Genomic DNA, 20,404 nt, shown 5'->3' with positions numbered 1-20,404 from the left:
TTGATGAGTGTCACGACCCAACTTACTGATCGTGCGGGCACCTACCTTATTATCACTAGTAGGCGAACCCTTAGCCGTTAACCCATTAATCACTAGCCAATTTCAACTTCTTTAATCATTTATACTCTAACAATAAATAAATAAATAAGTGAGTGAATAAACCAAGTCATAAATAATAAATAATATAAGTGCGGAAGTCTTAACTATTACACCTCCAAACTCTGAAAGTCATCATATAAGAACCCTAACCAACAATGTCTAAAGAATGAAATATCTCTCAAGTATAATAACAAATAATGTCTAGAATGAAAGTAGACATCTGGAAAGAGAGATGTTCAGGTGGCATGGCATGGATAGGAGCTCACCCTCGGATCCGATCAAGATAACAAGCTTCAAGCTAGAGACGTGGTCTGGATGAAACCTTTGGAACACAATCTGCACTCAAAAAGGCGCTGCAAGGTAGTATTAGTACAAACACTATGTACCGATAAGCATCATAGGCCGACTAAGATTAGTTCACACATATAAATATAAAATAAACAAGATAAACAGATAGACACTTAATACTCAAATCCAAGTGACAGAATATCCCATAACAGAGTCACAGCCTAAGATGAAGCATCTAAACCACAAGTCTGTCAAGTTTCAATAATCTCACTTGATAATCACAAGTCCAAGTTTCGTCCCTAGGTAGAGTCACTAATCCACAATTTAACTCAGTCAATGGTCATATTTATATCACAATAGACATTCAACATCCATACCAAAATCAGAACCAAACGAGCATATCATAATGTAGAATAAAATGTAATGATGTACAATGCAAAATATGATGAAGTGCATGCAATGCACTGGCCAAATATACACTGTACACACATGCTCACTGGTGTCATTGCCCAGAAGTTATGACTGGCAGGGGACCTATGGTGTCTATGTACCACTCGTTCCGGATTCAATCCTCGAACCCGAGCCATAGTCAAGGCCACATCCTCACCCCCAGTCAAATGTGCCTTTTCACATATATATACCTCTCGTTCCGAAACAAAACTCGGACCACGAGCTCACAACTAGGCCACATCGTCACCTCCTGTCAAATGCGCCTTTTCATAGACATATATTTATTTATTATCACATCACTTTTAATGAGCGATTATCACGTACCATGAATCAAATAGTATCACAAGTTCAACAGGAAGATTATATTAACTTCTTTACTAATTTCACATCACAATGTATGTCTCAACGTATTCCAGTTCATTAGTATGTATGGACTATGAACAATTAGCAATATCAATGTCAAACATAAGGCATCATGCCATAAGTCTTTCATGAATCGTTTCCGAACCATTTCCATCATGTATGAGTGCATGAACGCATAAATGAGTGTAAACATGATAAACCAATGCAAACCAATAAAGCAACATGGTACAAGTCACAAGCCACAAGTCGTATCAAGAATTAGATCAACTCAACCATGAAATGAATCATATCAAACCGTCTCAACAAACATAAGAGTCTATGTCCCTCTTTACTTCCACATATAGCAAGTACGCCTCACAACTATGTCTTGTACCACCAAGATGCTCCATTTTTCTATATATTATCATCAATAGTAAATCATACATCAAGTTTTCATCTACGTAGTCTAAACTCATTATCCTTCCTTTCTCTGATGATATGTGTCACAATAAGAGAGAACTGAGTGCAACATAACAATTTATGTATTTAGTCTAATCACAATAGTAGGGCAACAAGCCACCATCAACAACAATCAGCCTAACAGAAATCCATCCCGAATCACCACAGTATGAATACAACTACACCTCAAATTTCAGTACATAAAATAATGGCGACGAGCCCACAAAATCAGAAGTCATGCCAACCTAGCTAATATCCAACCAAAACACCATGTCCGAAGACCTAATCATACTCTCTCTCGTCAATTCTACAAAATACATACGTTCCGCTAATTAAAGTCTAACTAAAGTAAGTCGTAACCTACCTCGAATGCAGAACAGGAGACACGAACTACGCCACACGAGCCTTCTGTTTCCGAAGCGCCTCAAAACGGTCAAAGTTTAACAATATGATGCTAAGTAAGCAACAAACCATGTATTTAAACAAGATAAACAATTTGGGGAAGAAGACCCACTTGCTTCTACCCTTTTCAATGGATGAAACCATTTTTTAATTGTGAATTTATTATAACTTCTATTTCTACAATCATTAACCTTCAGTTCATGGGTTTCTAATCAATTTTACCCTTTCAAACAGATTTTAGGAAAAAGTGTCAATTTTAATTAGAACCCTAAGTCTCAATATGCATTTTCAACCATAAGAAATCAAATTCCCTCCCTAGAAAGTGATAATCTATACTCCTAGATGATTAATCAACAACAAAATCAATAACCCATCAATCTTTTTTAAGGGTTTACTAATTTTAGGGTTCTAGGATTTTCACCCACCACTGATGGACCTTAAACTAATCATGAAACTTGAAGAAGAAAGGGAAAGGAAGAAATAAAGGTGGGGACTTACCCTCCAAGATGCTTTCACCAGTGAACGGAATGAAGTTTGCCGCTTTCTCTCTTGAAAAATGACTTTTGGGGTCTTGTGGGTAATGGTTCGGAGTTGATATATAAAAATAGTGCATTCTTCCCCCTTCGGTCACTGCGGCGGTCATCATGGCCACTGCAGCGGTCCCGGTATAGCGGCCATGAGTCCGCTATAGCGGACCTGCTGGAACAGTCTGCACAAAAATGGTCATAACTCCCTCATACGGAGGCGAAACGTGACGATTCTTTTTACTATAGCTTCTTAATTATGATACGAATCTAATGGTTCAAACCTAACACAAAAAAGGTTGTTTGATCAATGTGGGCCCCTTTCTAGCCAAATACCTACGGCAAAAATATCGAATACGAGCGCGACAAAATCCAAACCCATCTGGAACTCTTCGGAACCTCACCAAAACTTGTGGACAAGTTCAAAAAAATCATATTAACTTGTTGGAACTTACAAAACATTGACACGGGGTCATCCTAACCTGGAGTTGATCGTGGCCAACTCTAACTCGTTAACTTAACTAGTTCCTCCGCCAATAACACAGATCACACTCAAACCTTTCGGGAACCAAACCAATGACTTCACTAAGTCATAGATCGTACTAACGGGACTCTGGGGAAGGGTCAACGAGGATGCATGGGTCAAAACCGCTGTAATGACCTAACGGGTCGTTACATCAGATACCAATTTATCGATCGTTCGTCCTCGAACGAAGAAGGGGAGTACGAAGGTTGGCGATAACCCAAGGACATACATTATAACCACACGGAAACCTTCATGGCACGAAGTGCGCCCTAATCACTATCTGTTCGTCTTATCGGTCAAAACTCTTTCTAGCCTTAGCTTAAAGGCCCAATTTTCATATTTCTGTACTCGAACCTACCACAAGAATTGCTACAACACATATGTGTCATCTAATATATCGAAGTTTGATCATACTAATCCCAATTTATACCTCTAATGATTACAACTTCTCTAGACCCTTATGATCACCAGTGCAATCAACAATTCTTTCTTAGATCAGTAAACTAAGATTTCATATCTCAACATGCTTTGTCTATTCCCCCAACTCATTTACCCTTTTTCCTCGAGAGTAATCCATTAGGACACTCTTCATAACATCTCGTCTTATCGGAAATGTTTAACATCTCTATATTCCTTACATTATAACAAATTTACTACTTATTAGGACGTCACAACGGTATATCAACTCTCAGACAAATCTCAACTACCATCAATTTAGTAATTATTCCTCATATCTATCTCGACAAACTAGGACTCAGACACCTGCTTCACTAAGTTCATAATTAACCCTTTTTTTGACTTAGACAACTAATTTAACTAAGATCACCATTACTTTAATACGACGGAATTTAACTCAGAGATCTCGAAATTAAGCCTTACCTTAGCAATATGACGTACAACTCGGGAACACCAACCAACAAACATATACATAACACCAATAATATCATCTCTCACTAGCCGTAAGTAACACAATAACCACTAGAGTCTTCGTTTTTGTTATCCAACCAATGTTCCCTATAGCTATGACGTACTAGAACTTACCAATTTATACATAACCCTCGAGTTGATTTCACATTGTACAACCTCAACATAACTCCCAAATTATTAGCTCTTGTTTCGAACAATTCCCCTTCTTATCCTTAATCAATCTTAGTCTAGATTAGAGATTCAAGCTTATGATTTACTACTTCATGAAATCCCATCTTACTATTGGCAAGACTCACCAATTGAACTAATATTTAAATCCTATTATTTAATTCTCAATGCTAAGGTAGAAACTCATTTTCTCCAACTAGTCCCCATACATTTGCACCATTAATTTAAGCCTAAGAGGATAGACAATCATAAGACAAGGTAAGGGAACTTACCCCCAGAAGAAACAACTTCACAAATTCTTCAATTCACCCTAAATGCTCTCTAGAACTCGAGTTAATTCAAACCTCGTCATTAATTTATCACTTGATGTCCTACTCGTCGAACCAGAATCGAACTAGAACACCCTTAGCCATTTACGCAATTTTTTTTTCCTTTTCATTTTATTAACTCAACTGAGAAGCAACCCCAGTAGTAGTAGGAACTAGCTGAATCATTACACAATAGGTTCAAGGCTCTCAAAATCTCTCAAGTATGCTTAAAGAACAATGAAGGGAAATGACAAGGTTTTAAGGGTTTTAACTTAGGAAATATCTAGAACAACTGCCCGTCGTTCGCTGCAATGGTCACCACGTCCGCTGCGGCGAACTCGCTGTGGCGGGTCAGGCTCCGCTATAGCGGATTTTCCCATTTCCCAAATTCATGATATGGCGACGTATTGTTCGCTACTAAGGTCTCACCGTAGCAATCCCACTTCCGCTGCAGCGAACCTTTCCAACCAGTAAGCACGATTTTTCTACTCAGTTTTCATTCTGAATCCCAACTAGTTATCCAAGGCCTTACAACCGCAAACTAATCATGTAGGTCAACATACAAACATGTTACAGACTCACCCATGGCCTTAGAATTCCCAGCGGATGTCTAATTTATACACATTTCAATCTAGTAAAACATGCACCCTTAATCTGACAAGCATGTCTGATACCAATGGTTCCCTTCCTAATAATGGAGATTAATCCATCCAATGTTCTATTCTTTACAAGATTATGCAAACAAAATAACTGGGTCTAAATTACAACACATACAACTAAACTTCAAGTCACAATTGGAAACTGAATTTGGATCACGCATCCAAATCAGGAAGACGCATCTAGTACTATACCAAGCCATGCCATAACACAAACTACTCACATAAAAGTTTAGGAAAGAGGTTTCCACCATTCGTGGAAGAATAAGACAAGGAAGTGCAGATACCAATTGGAATCGTCTAGATACCAATTTGAATGAAGTAGCACAAAAGAATGAAAGAAGTGAAAGTTTCCTAAATGTCCCATAGCCTCTCGCAGATAGGTACGGAGTACTTCATACCGATCCGCAAGACTCTACTAGACACGTCCTTGTACAACGAGATTCATGAACCTAGGCTCTGATACCAACTGTCACGACCCAACTTACCGATCGTGCAGGCACTTACCTTATTATCACTGTTAGGCGAACCCTTACCTGTTAACCCATTAATTACTAGCCAATTTCAACTTCTTTAATCATTTATACTCTAACAGTCAATAAATAAGTGAGTGAATAAATATTCTGACCAAGTTATAATTAATAAATAATATAAGTGCAGAAGTCTTAACTATTACACCTCCAAAATTTGAAAGTCATCGTACAAGAACCCTAACCAACAATGTCTAAAGAATGAAATATTTCTCAAGTATAATAACAAATAATGTCTGGAATGAAAGTAGACAACTGGAAAGAGAGATCTTCAGGTGGCATGGTATGGATAGAAGCTCACCATCAGATCCAATCAAGCTAACCAGCTTCAAGCTAGAGATGTGGTCTGGATGAAATCTCTGGAACACAATCTGAACTAAAAAAGGGTGCAGCAAGGTAGAATCAGTACAAACACTATGTACCGATAAGCATCATAGGCCAACTAAGATTAGTTCACGCATATAAGTATAAAATAAACAAGATAAACAGATAGGAACTTAATACTCAAATCTAAGTCACAAAATATCCCATAACAGAGTCACAGCCTAAGATGAAGCTTCTAAACCACAAGTCTGTCAAGTTTCAATAATCTCTCCTGATAATCGCAAGTCCAAGTTCCGTCACTAGGTAGAGTTACTAATCCACAATTTAACTCAGTCAATGGTCATATTTATATCACAATAGGCATTCAACATTGATACCAAAATCAGAACAATGCAGAATAAAATGTAATGATGTACAATGCAAAATATGATGAAGTGCATGCAATGCACTGGCCAAATACACACTGTACACACACGCTCACTGGTGTCATTGCCCAGAAGTTATGACTGGCAGGGGACCCATGGTGTCCATGTACCCCTCGTTCCGGATTCAATCCTCGGACCCGAGCCACATTCAAGGCCATATCCTCACCCCCGGTCAAATGTGCCTTTTCACATGAATATACCTCTCGATCCGAAATGATCCTCGGACCATGAGCTCACAACTAGGCCACATCGTCACCCTCTGTCAAATGCGCCTTTTCATAAACATATATCTATATATTGTCACATCACTTTTAATGAGCGATCATCATGTACCATGAATCAAATAGTATAACAAGTTCAACAAGAAGATTATATTAACTTTTTCAAAAATTTCACATCACAATGTATGTCTCAACGTATTCCAGTTCATTAGTGTGTATGGACTATGAACAATTAACAATATCAATGTCAAACACAAGGAATCATGCCACAAATCTTTCATGAATCGTTTTTGAACCATTTCCATCATGTATGAGTGTATGAACACATAAATGAGTGCAAACATGGTAAATCAATGCAAACCAATAAAGTAACAGTGAAAGTACCAATCACAAGCCACAAGTCGTATCAAGACTTAGATCAACTCAACCTTGAAATGAATCATACAAATCGTCTCAACCAACATAAGAGTCTATGTCCCTTTTTACTTCCACATATAGCAAGTACGCCTCACAATAAGTGTTGTATCACCAAGATGCTCCATTTTTCTATATATTATCATCAACAATAAATCATACATCAAGTTTTCATCTACGTATTATTATAAGTTTATACCACAATTCAAGTCTAAACTCATTATCCTTCCTTTCTCCGATGATATGCGCCACAATAAGAGAGAACTGAGTGCAACACAACAATTTAGGTAGTAAGTCTAATCACAATAGCAGGGCAACAAGCCACCATCAACAACAATCAACCTAATAGAAATCCATCCTGAATCACCACAGTATGAATACAACTATACCTCATATTTAAGTATATAAAGTAATAGCGATGAGCCGACAAAATCAAAAGTCATGCCAACCTAGCTAATATCCACCCAAAACACCATGTCCAAAGACCTAATCATGCTTTCTCCCATCAATTCTACAGAATACATACGTTTCGCTAATCAAAGTCTAACTAAAGTAAGTCGTAACCTACCTCAAATGCAGAACAGGAGCCATGAACTACTCCACACGAGCCTTCTATTTCCGAATCGCCTCAAAACTGTCACAACCCAGCTAGGGGCCGCGACGGGTACCCGGGGCTAGCCACCGAGCACCACTCGTCCTACTACTCACCTTACTCATTTACTGCTCTTTTATCAATTTATATTCAAATCGTAGGAAAAGTCATCTTTCATTCAAGAACATAAAAATACTTTTATATGCATAAGCCTCTCGGCTATCAAAATAATATATACATACATAGTAATAAATCGTGAAAACGTCTAACCCACACTGCGCATCTACGAGCCTCTACTGGAGTGCTATACATAAGGACGGGACAAGACCCCGTCATGCCCAAAAATACATATACATGAATATACACAAAAGAATCGTCATAAGCACCTCCGAACAAAGGAGTGCTTTCAATCATCTGACAGCTACTGCTGGTCTGGGTCGAGCTCTCCTCCCTGTCTACCTGTGGGCATGATCACAGCGTCCAAAGAAAGCGGACGTCAGTACGAATATTGTACTGAGTATGAGAGGCATAAAAAAGGAAATAAGGCAATGATATACAAGAAGTATCAATATGGAATAACTGTATATGACTATCAAGTGTAAAAGAAATAATGCATGCTGGCTTACTCATAGTCATCATCAGGTTATGTGTGCATAAATATATAAGCTGCCCGCCCGTATAGGTACAGTGTAATAATGTATAAACTGCCCGTCCATATCGGATCGGTGTGATAATCATAACATTAGCCTGCATCCAGGCCTCCCGCGTCCGGGGTATCATCTCATGCCACCCACTAGTAGTGTCTGCCCATGCCATTTGGCCATGGTGTATCGTATAGCTGCCCGCCTTAGCGGTGACTGCCCGGCCAAGTAGGCGCGGTGTTATATCATCGTCATACATGCTCATCATAATGTACTTATCATAATACATGCATAATGCTTATGAAAAACTTTACTTTATCGGGGTGACGTAAGGTCGTGATTTCCCCCGATTTCATTATGGAGAAATTATCGACATCCTGCCACTACAAGAAAGTATGGAATTTGCAACAAAATTTGTTGCAATATATTCAATATTGTTGCCAAAAGTACTTTTGGCCACAAGAAAAAAAATTGTTGCATGTTGTTGCTATAAATGCTGTTGCGAAAAGTTTATGCAACAACAAAAAATATTGTTGCCAAAAGTTAACTTTCGTAACAAAAAAATTCATTGCCATAAATCAGATTTTTTTGGTAAAAAGTGAACTGTTGTGGCTTATGCAAATATTTAGCAACAAAAAATATTGTTGCCAAAAATTAATTTTTTTTCCCAACAAAATAAATAGTAGCAAAAAGTGGGCAGAAAGGTTGTAAATATTCTGTTATGAAGGCTTTTAGCAACAACTATTATTGTGGTAAATGCCAATAATATTAGTCATCACATTCAACTTTAGCAACAACTTATTAGTAGTTGCTAAATACACAATCCACATTTTCTTATAAAATATTCAGGAATGCACATAAATTAATATATATATATATATATATATATATATATATATATATATATATATATATATATATATATATATATATATATATATATATATAGAATATTTGCAAGGTCAATACATAGAACTAGTGCACTAGAGTAAACAACTGAATATTCCAAAAAAGTATGTTTTACTAATTACAAAAAGAACCAAACATCATATAAACAAGGTCATTAAGTTCTAATTCAAAAGTAAATATTCCTCCGATAGCTTGTGCCTGACATGAATCATATTGCTATCAATGCTGGTTTAAGCACGTTCACCCTACAAAAAAAAAGATAAATATAAGTACATTTTTATAAAAGGATTCTATAAAGATAAATATAAGTACATTTTTTATAAAAGGATGCTATCAACGAAATGACCATCACAGAGAACGCACAAAGCACAAGCTGAACTCGTATTTTGTCAACATAACAGCAGTTGATCATCGAGCCTTGGCAGTTAATTCACAACTTTTTTCACTCAGAATACCTTACCTATGTTCTATGTCAAATTAGGAGCTAATTAGCCTGCTCTGAAGTAAAGCTCTAAAGAATAACTTGTACTTCTCAAATCAAGTAAGTTCTCTGCAACAAATACTATGAAATCTTCCAGTTATAAACACGAGCAGAAAACATAACAAAATCTAACATGTTTAAATTCCACACGACTCAGATCAGCTCATCTCACTGCTATAATATCAAGATTCAGTTTCACATTTTAAGCATATACATATCCAATCACACTTCAACGGCTCAAAAAAACTCACATTTCATCACTACCAAAACTAACACGATTTCAAAAAGTATATAAGGAACAAATGAAAATCTCACCTATCAAAGTCTTGCACAGTTAAATACGAGCAAAAAACATAACAAAATCTCGCTGCTCTAGTATCAAAATTCGGCATATTTTTTCACATGGTAAGTATATACTTATTGAACACTAATTATAAGCACCCAAAAAAAAACATTACAAAATCTAATATATTAAATTCCACACGACTTAGATCAACTCATCTCACTGCTCTAACGTCAAAATTCTGCATACTCTGAACTAGTACAGGGGATTCCACCTATTTTTTGTCATTTTGTGTCCAATATTCCCTCTGTCCACTCTGTCATAGTTCTCGTGTCGATTAAATCCATTCCTATAAGTAAGCGCAAGAAAAAAGAAATAGCAATCGCCATAGAGGCTGGATGCCAATTTTTTTCCTTCTAAAATCAGATTGAATGGAACAATCTACAACAATGAGCTAGCATGCTCTTTTCGAGAAAGAAAACACATAAATTTACATCAGTTGGTTCTGTGCAAAGATAAAATAGCTGCTTAGCAAAATTTAATTTTAGCAGCCAAGGAAAACATAGCAGCTGTGCAAAATCAGCTGCAGCAACCAAGAACATAGCAGCTGTGCAAAAGTATCCAATTACCAATATGCAGCAAATAGTAAATGCTACTTGACAATCAAGCTTGAAAGAACCAAAAAGATCCATACCACAACTCCAAAATACTCTAGCAGAAGCTAAACAAAAGAGACGCCGTATACGTGATGTATCTCCACCAGGGAACAAAAATGAAACAGAAAACAAACCAAATGACATTTCAATTTCAAATCAGTGCAATAATTCCCAATTTTCATAAAATGAATCAATCTCCATAGCAGCTGCACCAGATGTATTTTAGTTCAAAACTTAACAAACATGACTTCAAACTACGTTAACACAAATTATCAACAAAAGTAGTTTAATCGTTCATCGAGTAGAATACAAGTGGTGCCTCCAAGTTCGGGACAAGAAGTGATGCAGTTTGTGGAAAAAGCTAAGGAGCAAGGAGTGTTCTATCTATTGGCAGAAGCTGAGGTGGTGTAGAAAGGAGACCAAGTTTATGTCACTACCGATGTAGAAATCTAACACTCTATTTTAAGTTCCAACTTGCAGAACAATATTATTGCGTTGAGATTTTATGACTTCCTTTAGGAAGTACAAGCTATTTGATAAGTGAAAAGTTAAGTCTCATGCATAGAAATTAAAGTTAAGCTTCAAGCATGTCAAATAATAACATGATTCAAATTTGAACAACTTCAAAACCAAACAGGAAGTAGAAAGCAAGTAAATAGAGGCCAAACCATTCAGCTTTTAGACTCATACTTGTAAATATATAGCATATGCCATAACTACTTTTAACCAGTTTATACAACCATCGAGAGTGAGAAACTATTCAGCTATAGTCGATTCTAGTAAATCTGTCCGATAACATATTCTCAATTTTCCTTATCTCAATTTGTTTATACAACCGTCAACATTTGTTTTCCTCAATTGATAATAAAAGCAGTAAAATAGTTCACTATTCTTTCATAGGAGAAGATTCACTAGAGTTATGGCACACCTAATGAATCAGCAACACATAAATTATGGCTTGCCCAAAATAACACATACAATGCACATTATGTCAAGAAACAGTGAAGCAGAATAATCAGTGATTTTCGAGATAAGCATTTATCACATACTGGTTTTTTCATTCTGTGAACTATTCCTTAATTGCAGCTAAAGGAAACAACGCTCTTTCCTATTTCACAAGCTCAATATAAAGAGAATAGTGAAGCCAAGCAACTCCATTCTACATTATCTCCACGACTTGCCAATTTGAAATATCCACATTTGAAGTTTCAGTGTGACCATTAATAGACAGTCCATTAATAGAACACATGTTGACACATATTCAAAGTATTTTCATCGCAGCTAAGGTTTACTTACTAAAAAGAAAACCAGATGCCCTTGATTTAACATTTTCTAGATTAAGACTTAACAACTTCCAGGACTTCCATTCAACATATGCAAATGCATACTCCAAGAGAGTGTACTAAATTAGTAGTGATTCAAATTCCCTTCTTGTATTAACAAGCATCATAAGGCTACTTACACTGATGTCATCCATAAGACTTGTAGGACTTGCAGCATCTGAATCACTTGAATCAGCAATAATATTGAGAATTGCAGACGGAAGTACATTCTGTTAGATATAATACAACTAAGGGATTTAAACATTTAGAACTGAGGAGAAAACTACTTTATAACATCAAAATAACTAGGACAACTTTATTGACCATAGCACGGCAGTTTAATCAAAATGTTCTTAGGATCAAAAGCAAGTAATTGAACCTTTAACACCTATACCTTGGAATTTTACAGATGAGATACTAGTGCCATGATTCCTCCTTTTAACATTTTCTGGTCATGTACCAGACGAGCTTCCATGACTTCTCGATTTTTTCGCTCCTCTTCTAGCTGATTTTTTACTTCAGTTAGCTTGCATTCTACACTCTCTCGTTTACGACGTTCTTCTTCTACCTCTTTTCGTTGTGCCTGTAATTGCTCTAGAACTCCATTCATATATCTCCTACCTGTTTGCTTAATTCCCGATCCTTGACCACCACAATACCCTGACGTTTCTCCCATAATTCTCACAAATGCAGCATTAATAATAGGATCTACATCAGTATCCTCTTCAACATCTTGAATTTGTTCAGCAACAATTTCTTTCAACTTATCCTGCAAAAAAGTTATACCAGCGTTAGCATCAATATTTGTTTCAATAGACTTATCTTTTAGGAATAAAGATAAGAGTTATGCATGTACATTCAGTTAAGCCGATGCATCATTAACCCAATGCCCGTTCTTCGTGTGAGTCAATTCCCAAAGTTTCTAAAGGTTTGGCTCTTTTCCAGTATTTATATCTCTCTAACAAAAAAAAAATCAAATTACGTTATTTAATGAAGAATAATTAAAAAGCACCAAAATAAGTATACATCTCACCTTTTCAAAAGATATGGCCTGGAAGGATTTTCTGCCGCAAATATGATTTAATTCTTGTTTTGCCTTATTAGTTTTATTTCTTTCACTCATTCTCTGCATTGAATATGAATCCATAAATGTATTTTGATATAAGTGTAACAGGGAAAATTAGAAAAAAAAAATATTACACAGTTAAATTTATTTAATTTTGATGTACTTCTAATTACCTTAAAATCGTTGGAGTTGAAATATTCTACCAAGAATTTCCATTCAACTTCATTAACCTCTTTTGGCTTGTTCTGTAATCTTTCCTCCTCTGTAGCAAATTTCTTGAAATGATCATGGAGCCTTTTACGACGATATCGATACAAATGATTAGCTCTTTCAAGGATAGTATCCCGAATGTGTTGTGTGTCTGGAAGTTGAAAGGTGTCCTGCACTCAAAACAAAACTTAAGTGAGCTTACTTAAAATAGAACTTTGATTGTCTACAAGTAATTAAGAAATAAAACTTAATAGGTGTTGTGAAGATGAGGCCAAAAATTGTTGTAGTAGTTTCTTATAACAATAATAACTTACACTTTGGTGACCTTAATACAGTAAGATACTCAACCATTTGAACATATATTTATCAGTTATGAGGACTTAACATTCTGTAGGCTAGATCAGAAACTTTAAGAGAAATAAAGTGAATTACCAGCATATGCGCAATGATCCTATCTTTTGCTAGATTAGAAACGTTCTTCCAATTCTTGACATCATGCCTAGCATGCTGAAAAACTTTGACCGAAAGTTCGGTAACAAAATCATTAGCTCTAGGACCTACTGCTATTGTTCGATCCGGTGGGATAATCACCTCCAACTTGCCATTGTCACTGCATTTGCGTTTCTTTTGGATTGAAAGCCCTGTTGTCTTCCCCCTTCCCTTTCTCGTTTTTCCTTGAAAAGTATATGAAAGTATTTAGGTGTATAGTAAACAAACATGTAAAATTTAGAAATTTTAAAGGGATAATTTTTAACAAATGAAGTAATTTACCTGATTGTGGATGTGAAATTACATCAGTAGGTCCAGTACTATCAGAAATAAGCACATTTGTCATCATGATAGGCTGCAACAAACTAAGAATTTTACTATTCAAAACTAAAGTAGAAGTAAAGGAAACAAAATGTTCGGAAATATACGAGATATGCTCAGAAAATGAGAGAAACAAACACAAATTACAAAGAAAAGATCATTGATGGAAACCTGTTAATGCACATATTCTACAAGACATATATTTAAAATGTAAAGTATTGTAAACAGACAACGGAAGGAGTTTGTTTCACGTTATAGTTACCTTGGTTGACAGGTTAAATTAATTGAGCGACTAGATGATGGAAGAACCGAAATCCTATAAAGAAAGTGATTGTAATAACCAAAGTTGTCTTGCAGTAGCTGAAAGTCACAACCAATCATCATCCTCATTTGCATCATGTTCATCTTCAGAAAGATATTCTTCATCTGTTGCAGAATCACTGAAGTCATCTCCATTATCATGATCATATTCATCTATAGATTCTAGGTCTATTTCCTCCTCGTTATTGAGAGAAGGTGCTTCAACACTCACTCCGTCAATGTCTTCTATTTGTATTGTAACGACATCATTGTCCGACTCTACTTGAAGACTTGCTTCTCCCCTTTCAACCAAGTCAATTAGTTGATAAGGCTCTGTTTCATTTTCTTGTTCAGGTACATCGTACAGATTTCGTGGTCTGACCTTTACCACTGCATGCCATTTCTCATTTTGACCATGTTTAACATAATACACAGATTGAGCTTGCGAGCCTAAAATGAATGGATCATTTGTGTAATGGATCCGTGTCACATCTACACATATGAATCCATATTCGTCCCTTTTGTAACCTCTAGTTTGACTTCGACCTTGAGACGGAACCTCAAACCAGTCACATTGAAATAATATGACAGAATTATTGCTTTTGTAAGGTATCTTTAAAATCTTTATGATCTTTCCAAAATAATCAGCATTTTCCGTATGCTCATCACTCTTTACAACCACACCACTATTTTGCGTTTTAAACATAACTCAGATTCCATTGTTCGGAACCTAAAGCCATTCAAGGTATAACCATTATGACAATAAACACGAGGATCCAGACCTCTTGCCAAAGCTAGTAATTCATCAGTAATTCGCCCATCACCATTCTCTTTTAAATGTACCACCTATATTATGTTAATTACAAACTCAAACATTAATACTACTTTGAAAGTAAAATTCACAAATTTTCCTAAATAAAGATAAACTAGCTTCAAATGATATTATTTACCTTTTCTTCAAACCACAAAGGAAATTCCTCCTTGTGCCTCTTGGAAACATTTCTATTGTTCTCCTTTGTTAATATTTCTAGATGTTCCCTATGGATTATGATTTTTTTTTAAAGAAAAAACAAGAAAAAAGCATTAGAACATAGTTGTTGAGAGGTTCATAAGAAGAAAAGGAAGTAAACTAAATGAAAGGTATCTTACTCAGTCCAAGGACGGACTTCCTCACAATTTTGGAGGATGTAAAACTGAGCTTGTTTTATTTCAAGAGCACTCAATTCTTCCCAGAAACCCCCTGGTAATGGCTTACCAGGACAATTGAATATGGATAAACCGTTGGGATCTATATTGGAAGAATTAAAGTTTCTATCCGGGCGATTTTCCTTGGTCTCTATATCTGTTAAATATTTAGAACAGAATGTCATGCACTCCTCTGCAAGATAGCCTTCAGCAATTGATCCTTCTGGACGAGATTTGTTGCGTACATAATTTTTTAATGTGCGCAAATATCTATTGAGTAAACATATATCAGTGAGTAAACATATATCAGTTTTGTAACATATTTAAATTAAAAGAAAGCTTCAGAGGAGTAAGAATCTAAACCTTTCGATGTAATACATCCATCGATATTGAACGGGACCAGCCAACTTCGCCTCGTTTGCCAAATGAATTGCCAAGTGAATCATAACATCAAAAAAGTTCGGCAGGAACACACGTTCTAACTTTCAGATTGTCATCCGTATACTTTTATCTAGTTGATCTAACTTTTCTACATGCAACTCTTTAGCACACAAATCACTAAAGAACAATGACAATTCAATTAATGGATCATAAGAATCCCTTGGCAAAATCCCTTTGATGATAATTGGAAAAATACGCTGAAAAAGAACATGGTGGTCATGACTTTTAAGTCCTAAAATTCTGGCTTCCTTGACACAATGACTAATGTTAGAAGCATAAGCATCAGGAAACTTGACTTCTTTGACAAGCTGACAAAACTGAAGCTTCTCAGTTTTAGACATTGTATAACTTGCCGGAGGAAGTATATACTTATCCCCACTTTTTATTGGATGGAGTGGCTTTTTTATTCTCATCTCTTGTATGTCCAATCGAGATTTCAATGTGTCCTTTGTTTTTCCTTCAATATCTAACAGTGTTCCAATCACACTTTCACTAATATTTTTTTCAATATGCATTACGTCCAAATTATGTCTCAATAATACAGTCCTCCAATATGGAAGTTCAAAGAATATACTTTTCTTCTTCCAATTGTCAGGTCTTCCAACATCTCGTTTTCTTTTTCTTGCATTGCAGTCGATTGACCCTTGTGAGGATGTATTTAGTTGTGCAAGCACATCATCTCCACTCAAAGCTTCTGGTGCAAGTCTTTCTTCCCTTGTGTTATCAAAAGAACTTTTATTCAGATGATAAGAATGATTTTTCTCCAAGAACCTACGATGACCCATATAGCAAAGCTTTCGACCATGTTTCAAGTAAATGGAACAAGTATGTACATGACAAACAGGACAAGCTAATTTACCTTTAGTGCTCCAACCAGACAAAATACCATAAGCTGGAAAGTCATTAATTGTCCACAACAAAGAAGCACACAATTTAAAATGTTGTTTCCTAAAAGCATCATAAGTATCGATTCCACCCTCCCATAAGGTTTTCAAATCATCAACCAAAGGTTGGAGGAACACGTCAATATTCATACCAGGGCCTTTTGGGCCAGGAATAAGCAAGGACAACAAAATATTAGATTGTTTCATGCATAGCCACGGGGGAAGATTATATGGAATCAAGACTACTGGCCACATGCTATAAGCATTACTCATAGAACCAAATGGATTAAAACCATCTGAAGCAAGTCCAAGCCTTACACTACGTGGATCTAAAGCAAAAGTCGGATGTTCTTCATCAAAAGTTTTCCACACTAATGAGTCAGCTGGATGCCTTAATACTCCATCCTCAACTCGCTTATTTTTATGCCACCTCATATCTTCGACCGTTTGTTTTGTCATATACAACCGTTGTAATCGTGGTATCAAAGAAAAGTATTGAAGAATCTTTCTAGAAATTCCTTTATTTTTGTTAGTCAAATTTCTTGAAGCAACCTCATCATCAGTATCTTTTTCTTTCCTTACTATCCATCGTTTCTCACCACATTTAGGGCATTGCTCAAGATCTGCATATTTCTTTCTATATAAGATGCAATTATTAACACATGCATCTATCTTCACATAATCTAAACCCAAATCTTTAATGATCTTTTGAACTTCATAAATAGAATTAGGAAGCACATTTTCTTTCGGAAAAACGTCACCCAATAATTTCAACAATGAGTCAAACGAAGTATTACTCCAGCCATGCAGACACTTCATTTGAAAAAGGCGCATTACAAAAGAGAGTTTCGAGAACTTTTGACAATCTGGATATAACTTTTGCTTTGCGTCCTTTAATAAACTATAAAAACTCTTTGCTTCTGTGTTAGGCTCTTCGTTTCTAGACTCATTGGTCTCATCATACTCATAATTATTAGAAGGAAAACCACGATACATGTCATGTAACATTTCAAAAGTGGAAGCATCGTCATTGCCTAAATCTGAATCTGCACCAGAATTTATTTCATCATCCGAAGATGAATCCGACTCACCATGAAAAATCCACCTATCATATGTTGGATCTATTCCCCATTTAAGTAAATCTAACTCCACTTCTTCTCTCGTTTTCCAAAGCACATTGTTACATTTAATGCACGGACACTGGATTGTTACACCAACCTCAGGATTTGAAAATGCATAGTTTAAAAATTGTTCCATACCGGTCAAGTATTCTGGTAATATCCTATTCTTAATAAGTATCCAATTCTTATCCATCATATACTTACCTACAATGAAATATAAAAAAATAGCATTATCTTCATTGAGCTGAAGTCTTAAGTAATGGGAACTATCTAATGTAATGTTTTACCTTTTCTATTTACCCAGTGATTACAACTATGGAGTAAGTTGACACAAACTAGGAGGACATAGAGGACCTTATTTCATTATAAGAGTAGCATAATACTTTCAAGTGTTACTTTGGATTCAATGAATATTTACATACAAGAATAAAATATTAGAAGAACCAAAAATTGGACAGAAAATTGACATACACCAGACATTTTAGGAACCGAACAGATCCAAAACTTAAAAAAAGCAACAACTAATTGATGAACTTCTCATGAAATCGGGAGTTAAACATGTAATTTAAAACATGGATAAATGAGCAAAGTTATCATGAAGCACCAGAAATAGCAGCAAATTCATTAGAACATTCATAAAGGACCTAAATATGTATTTATTAACTCCTAAATACTACATCAGCATAATTTTGACTACTCTTTGAAAACTAAAAATAAGTCTGAAACAGGGAAAATCTAACAACTTAGAAGATAAGACAAAAACTTGCATCTAGTAATTAACAGATTAACAAAATTAACTGAACTCTTTGAAACAAGAATTCACAAATACACAGCTAATAAAATCATACCTATTAATCCACATATTTAACAACACAAATGGGTATACAAAAAAGATGAAAGCTCAAACAACAAGAAACTGAACAGTAAACTTTGGATCAGTACTACACAGAGACCAAAACACTTTGCAGTAAAGCACAAAAATGGAAAAAGAAAAAGATAAAAACTTTAGCTGATTACCAAGTGAGAAATTTGAAGTGAAGGTCGTCAGTCCTCACTAAACAAGTGAGAGAGATCTGAAGAAAAGGTTTAAACAGAGAGAAACAACCTTCACATACTCTGCTATAAATGTACTCTTTCTTGAAAAAGATTAGATTTTTTTTCAAGAGATGCAAAGATGAGAAAACAAGTAGATAAAATCTAATAGGAAAATCAAAATCCCCAAAACCTAGCAGCAACAAAACCTTGGGTTACAAGCTGCTGGAAACTAAAATCAAACCAAATATAAAAATTGAAGTTGAATAGCAAACGAGAGAGTACTTACAACTTTTTCCTTTGAGCAGCAACAAAACCCAACAGAGAAAGATATAGTTTCAACAATAGAAAAAAGGAATTTTGGGTAGAATAAAAACTGGAAAAGAGAGCTAAGGATTTTAGGATTCAGTTTCAACAATAGAAAAAGAATACATGGGTAGAATAAAAACTAGAAAAGAGCGCTAAGGATTTTAGGGGGAAAAAGTTTGCCGCGTTTGGTTTTGGCGGAAAAATAAAAAATTTAGGCCACAATGCACTTAAGTTGTTGAGAAAATTAATATTATTACCAACAATAAAATTTTGTTGTTGCCAATTCTATTTATATTTTAAGTTAATTATATTAACTATAAGTTATGGCAACAAAAATTTAAATTGCTTGGTAACAAGGAAAAATCGTTGTTAAAAGCTTGACGATATGGCAACAACTGAAATAAAATTGTTTCCATTTACTGACTTTAGCCAACAGTACCATGGTGGTTGCTAAAAAGTTGTTGTCAATTTATTTTTACTTTTATTTATTATATTAATTATAAAATATGGCAACAAAATTTAAATATTTGCCAACAAAAAAAAAATTGTGGCTAAAAGGTCTATGATAGAGCAACAACTAACTAAAGTTGTTGCCATTTCTTAATATTTAGCAACGATATCATTATTGTTGCTAAAAGATTGTTGCTAATTCTATACTTTGTTGTAGTGTGCCTCACCTTGAAGGAACTAACGTATAAGGTGAGTGTGAGCAATAAATAACATCATGCCATTTTAGGATCATCATATCATATCTCTTATCTTATATTGCCATTCATAGATACAGGCTTTTAGCTTTCCGGAATATAGGAACTCATGAAGAGGAAAGAAAATCATGCCAGAAGATTCATGCCATTAGAAAGAAGGGACTAGCCTCACATACCTTTGACGTTTAACTAAGCTATCGTTCGCTTGTTCTCCTTCGATATTACGTTTCTACCTTAGATGATGGTTGAACAAGCTTTGAATGGAATCACTCCTCTAGCATCAAAACCCTACTTCACTTCCTTTGGGTTTCTTGAGAAAGATGAACTTTAGTGTGATTCTTACACTTGATTTCGTGGGTTTCATGTAGTTGATCACTAATTTCCTTTGAATTCTT

General features: G+C 35.5%; 2 protein-coding genes across 3 annotated transcripts; both read right to left on the bottom strand.

Moving 5' to 3' along the window:
- Positions 1-9,293: 9,293 nt before the first annotated feature.
- Positions 9,294-14,434, bottom strand: LOC132641016 (uncharacterized). 2 transcript variants are annotated; one of them, XM_060357867.1, is made up of 9 exons: positions 14,296-14,434; positions 13,995-14,067; positions 13,656-13,897; positions 13,187-13,393; positions 12,981-13,073; positions 12,804-12,905; positions 12,342-12,716; positions 12,088-12,177; positions 9,294-9,450 (listed from the first exon to the last, which is right to left on the bottom strand). In XM_060357867.1, the coding sequence occupies exons 2-6, from the start codon at positions 14,059-14,061 to the stop codon at positions 12,870-12,872; spliced, it is 645 nt and encodes a 214-aa protein (XP_060213850.1). In that variant the 5' UTR covers positions 14,062-14,067; positions 14,296-14,434; the 3' UTR covers positions 9,294-9,450; positions 12,088-12,177; positions 12,342-12,716; positions 12,804-12,869. The 2 variants fall into 2 exon arrangements, with proteins under 2 accessions (XP_060213850.1, XP_060213849.1); XM_060357866.1 differs by lacking the exons at positions 9,294-9,450; positions 12,088-12,177 and having other exon boundaries at positions 12,194-12,716; positions 12,804-13,073.
- Positions 14,435-15,528: 1,094 nt separating this feature from the next.
- On the bottom strand, positions 15,529-18,309 carry LOC132641015 (uncharacterized). The gene is made up of 2 exons (XM_060357865.1): positions 15,882-18,309; positions 15,529-15,788 (listed from the first exon to the last, which is right to left on the bottom strand). The coding sequence occupies exon 1, from the start codon at positions 18,158-18,160 to the stop codon at positions 16,004-16,006; it is 2,157 nt and encodes a 718-aa protein (XP_060213848.1). The 5' UTR covers positions 18,161-18,309; the 3' UTR covers positions 15,529-15,788; positions 15,882-16,003.
- Between the last annotated feature and the right edge of the window lie 2,095 nt (positions 18,310-20,404).

The sequence above is a fragment of the Lycium barbarum genome, chromosome 5 (genome assembly GCF_019175385.1).
Source record: "Lycium barbarum isolate Lr01 chromosome 5, ASM1917538v2, whole genome shotgun sequence".
In the NCBI taxonomy this organism is placed as follows: Eukaryota; Viridiplantae; Streptophyta; class Magnoliopsida; order Solanales; family Solanaceae; genus Lycium; species Lycium barbarum.
The sequence above is the reverse complement of the archived record's forward strand: the minus strand, read 5'-3'. Positions and strand labels throughout refer to the sequence as shown.

Excerpts from the sequence above, each read along its gene's own strand:
- LOC132641016 (XM_060357866.1), bottom strand. The coding sequence starts at position 14,061 with ATGATGACAAATGTGCTTATTTCTGATAGTACTGGACCTACTGATGTA. Across the intron at positions 13,898-13,994 it reads AATTTCACATCCACAATCAG|GAAAAACGAGAAAGGGAAGG; the intron begins GTAAATTACTTC and ends ATACTTTTCAAG. Across the intron at positions 13,074-13,186 it reads TCAACTCCAACGATTTTAAG|AGAATGAGTGAAAGAAATAA; the intron begins GTAATTAGAAGT and ends TATTCAATGCAG.
- LOC132641015 (XM_060357865.1), bottom strand. The coding sequence starts at position 18,160 with ATGATGGATAAGAATTGGATACTTATTAAGAATAGGATATTACCAGAA.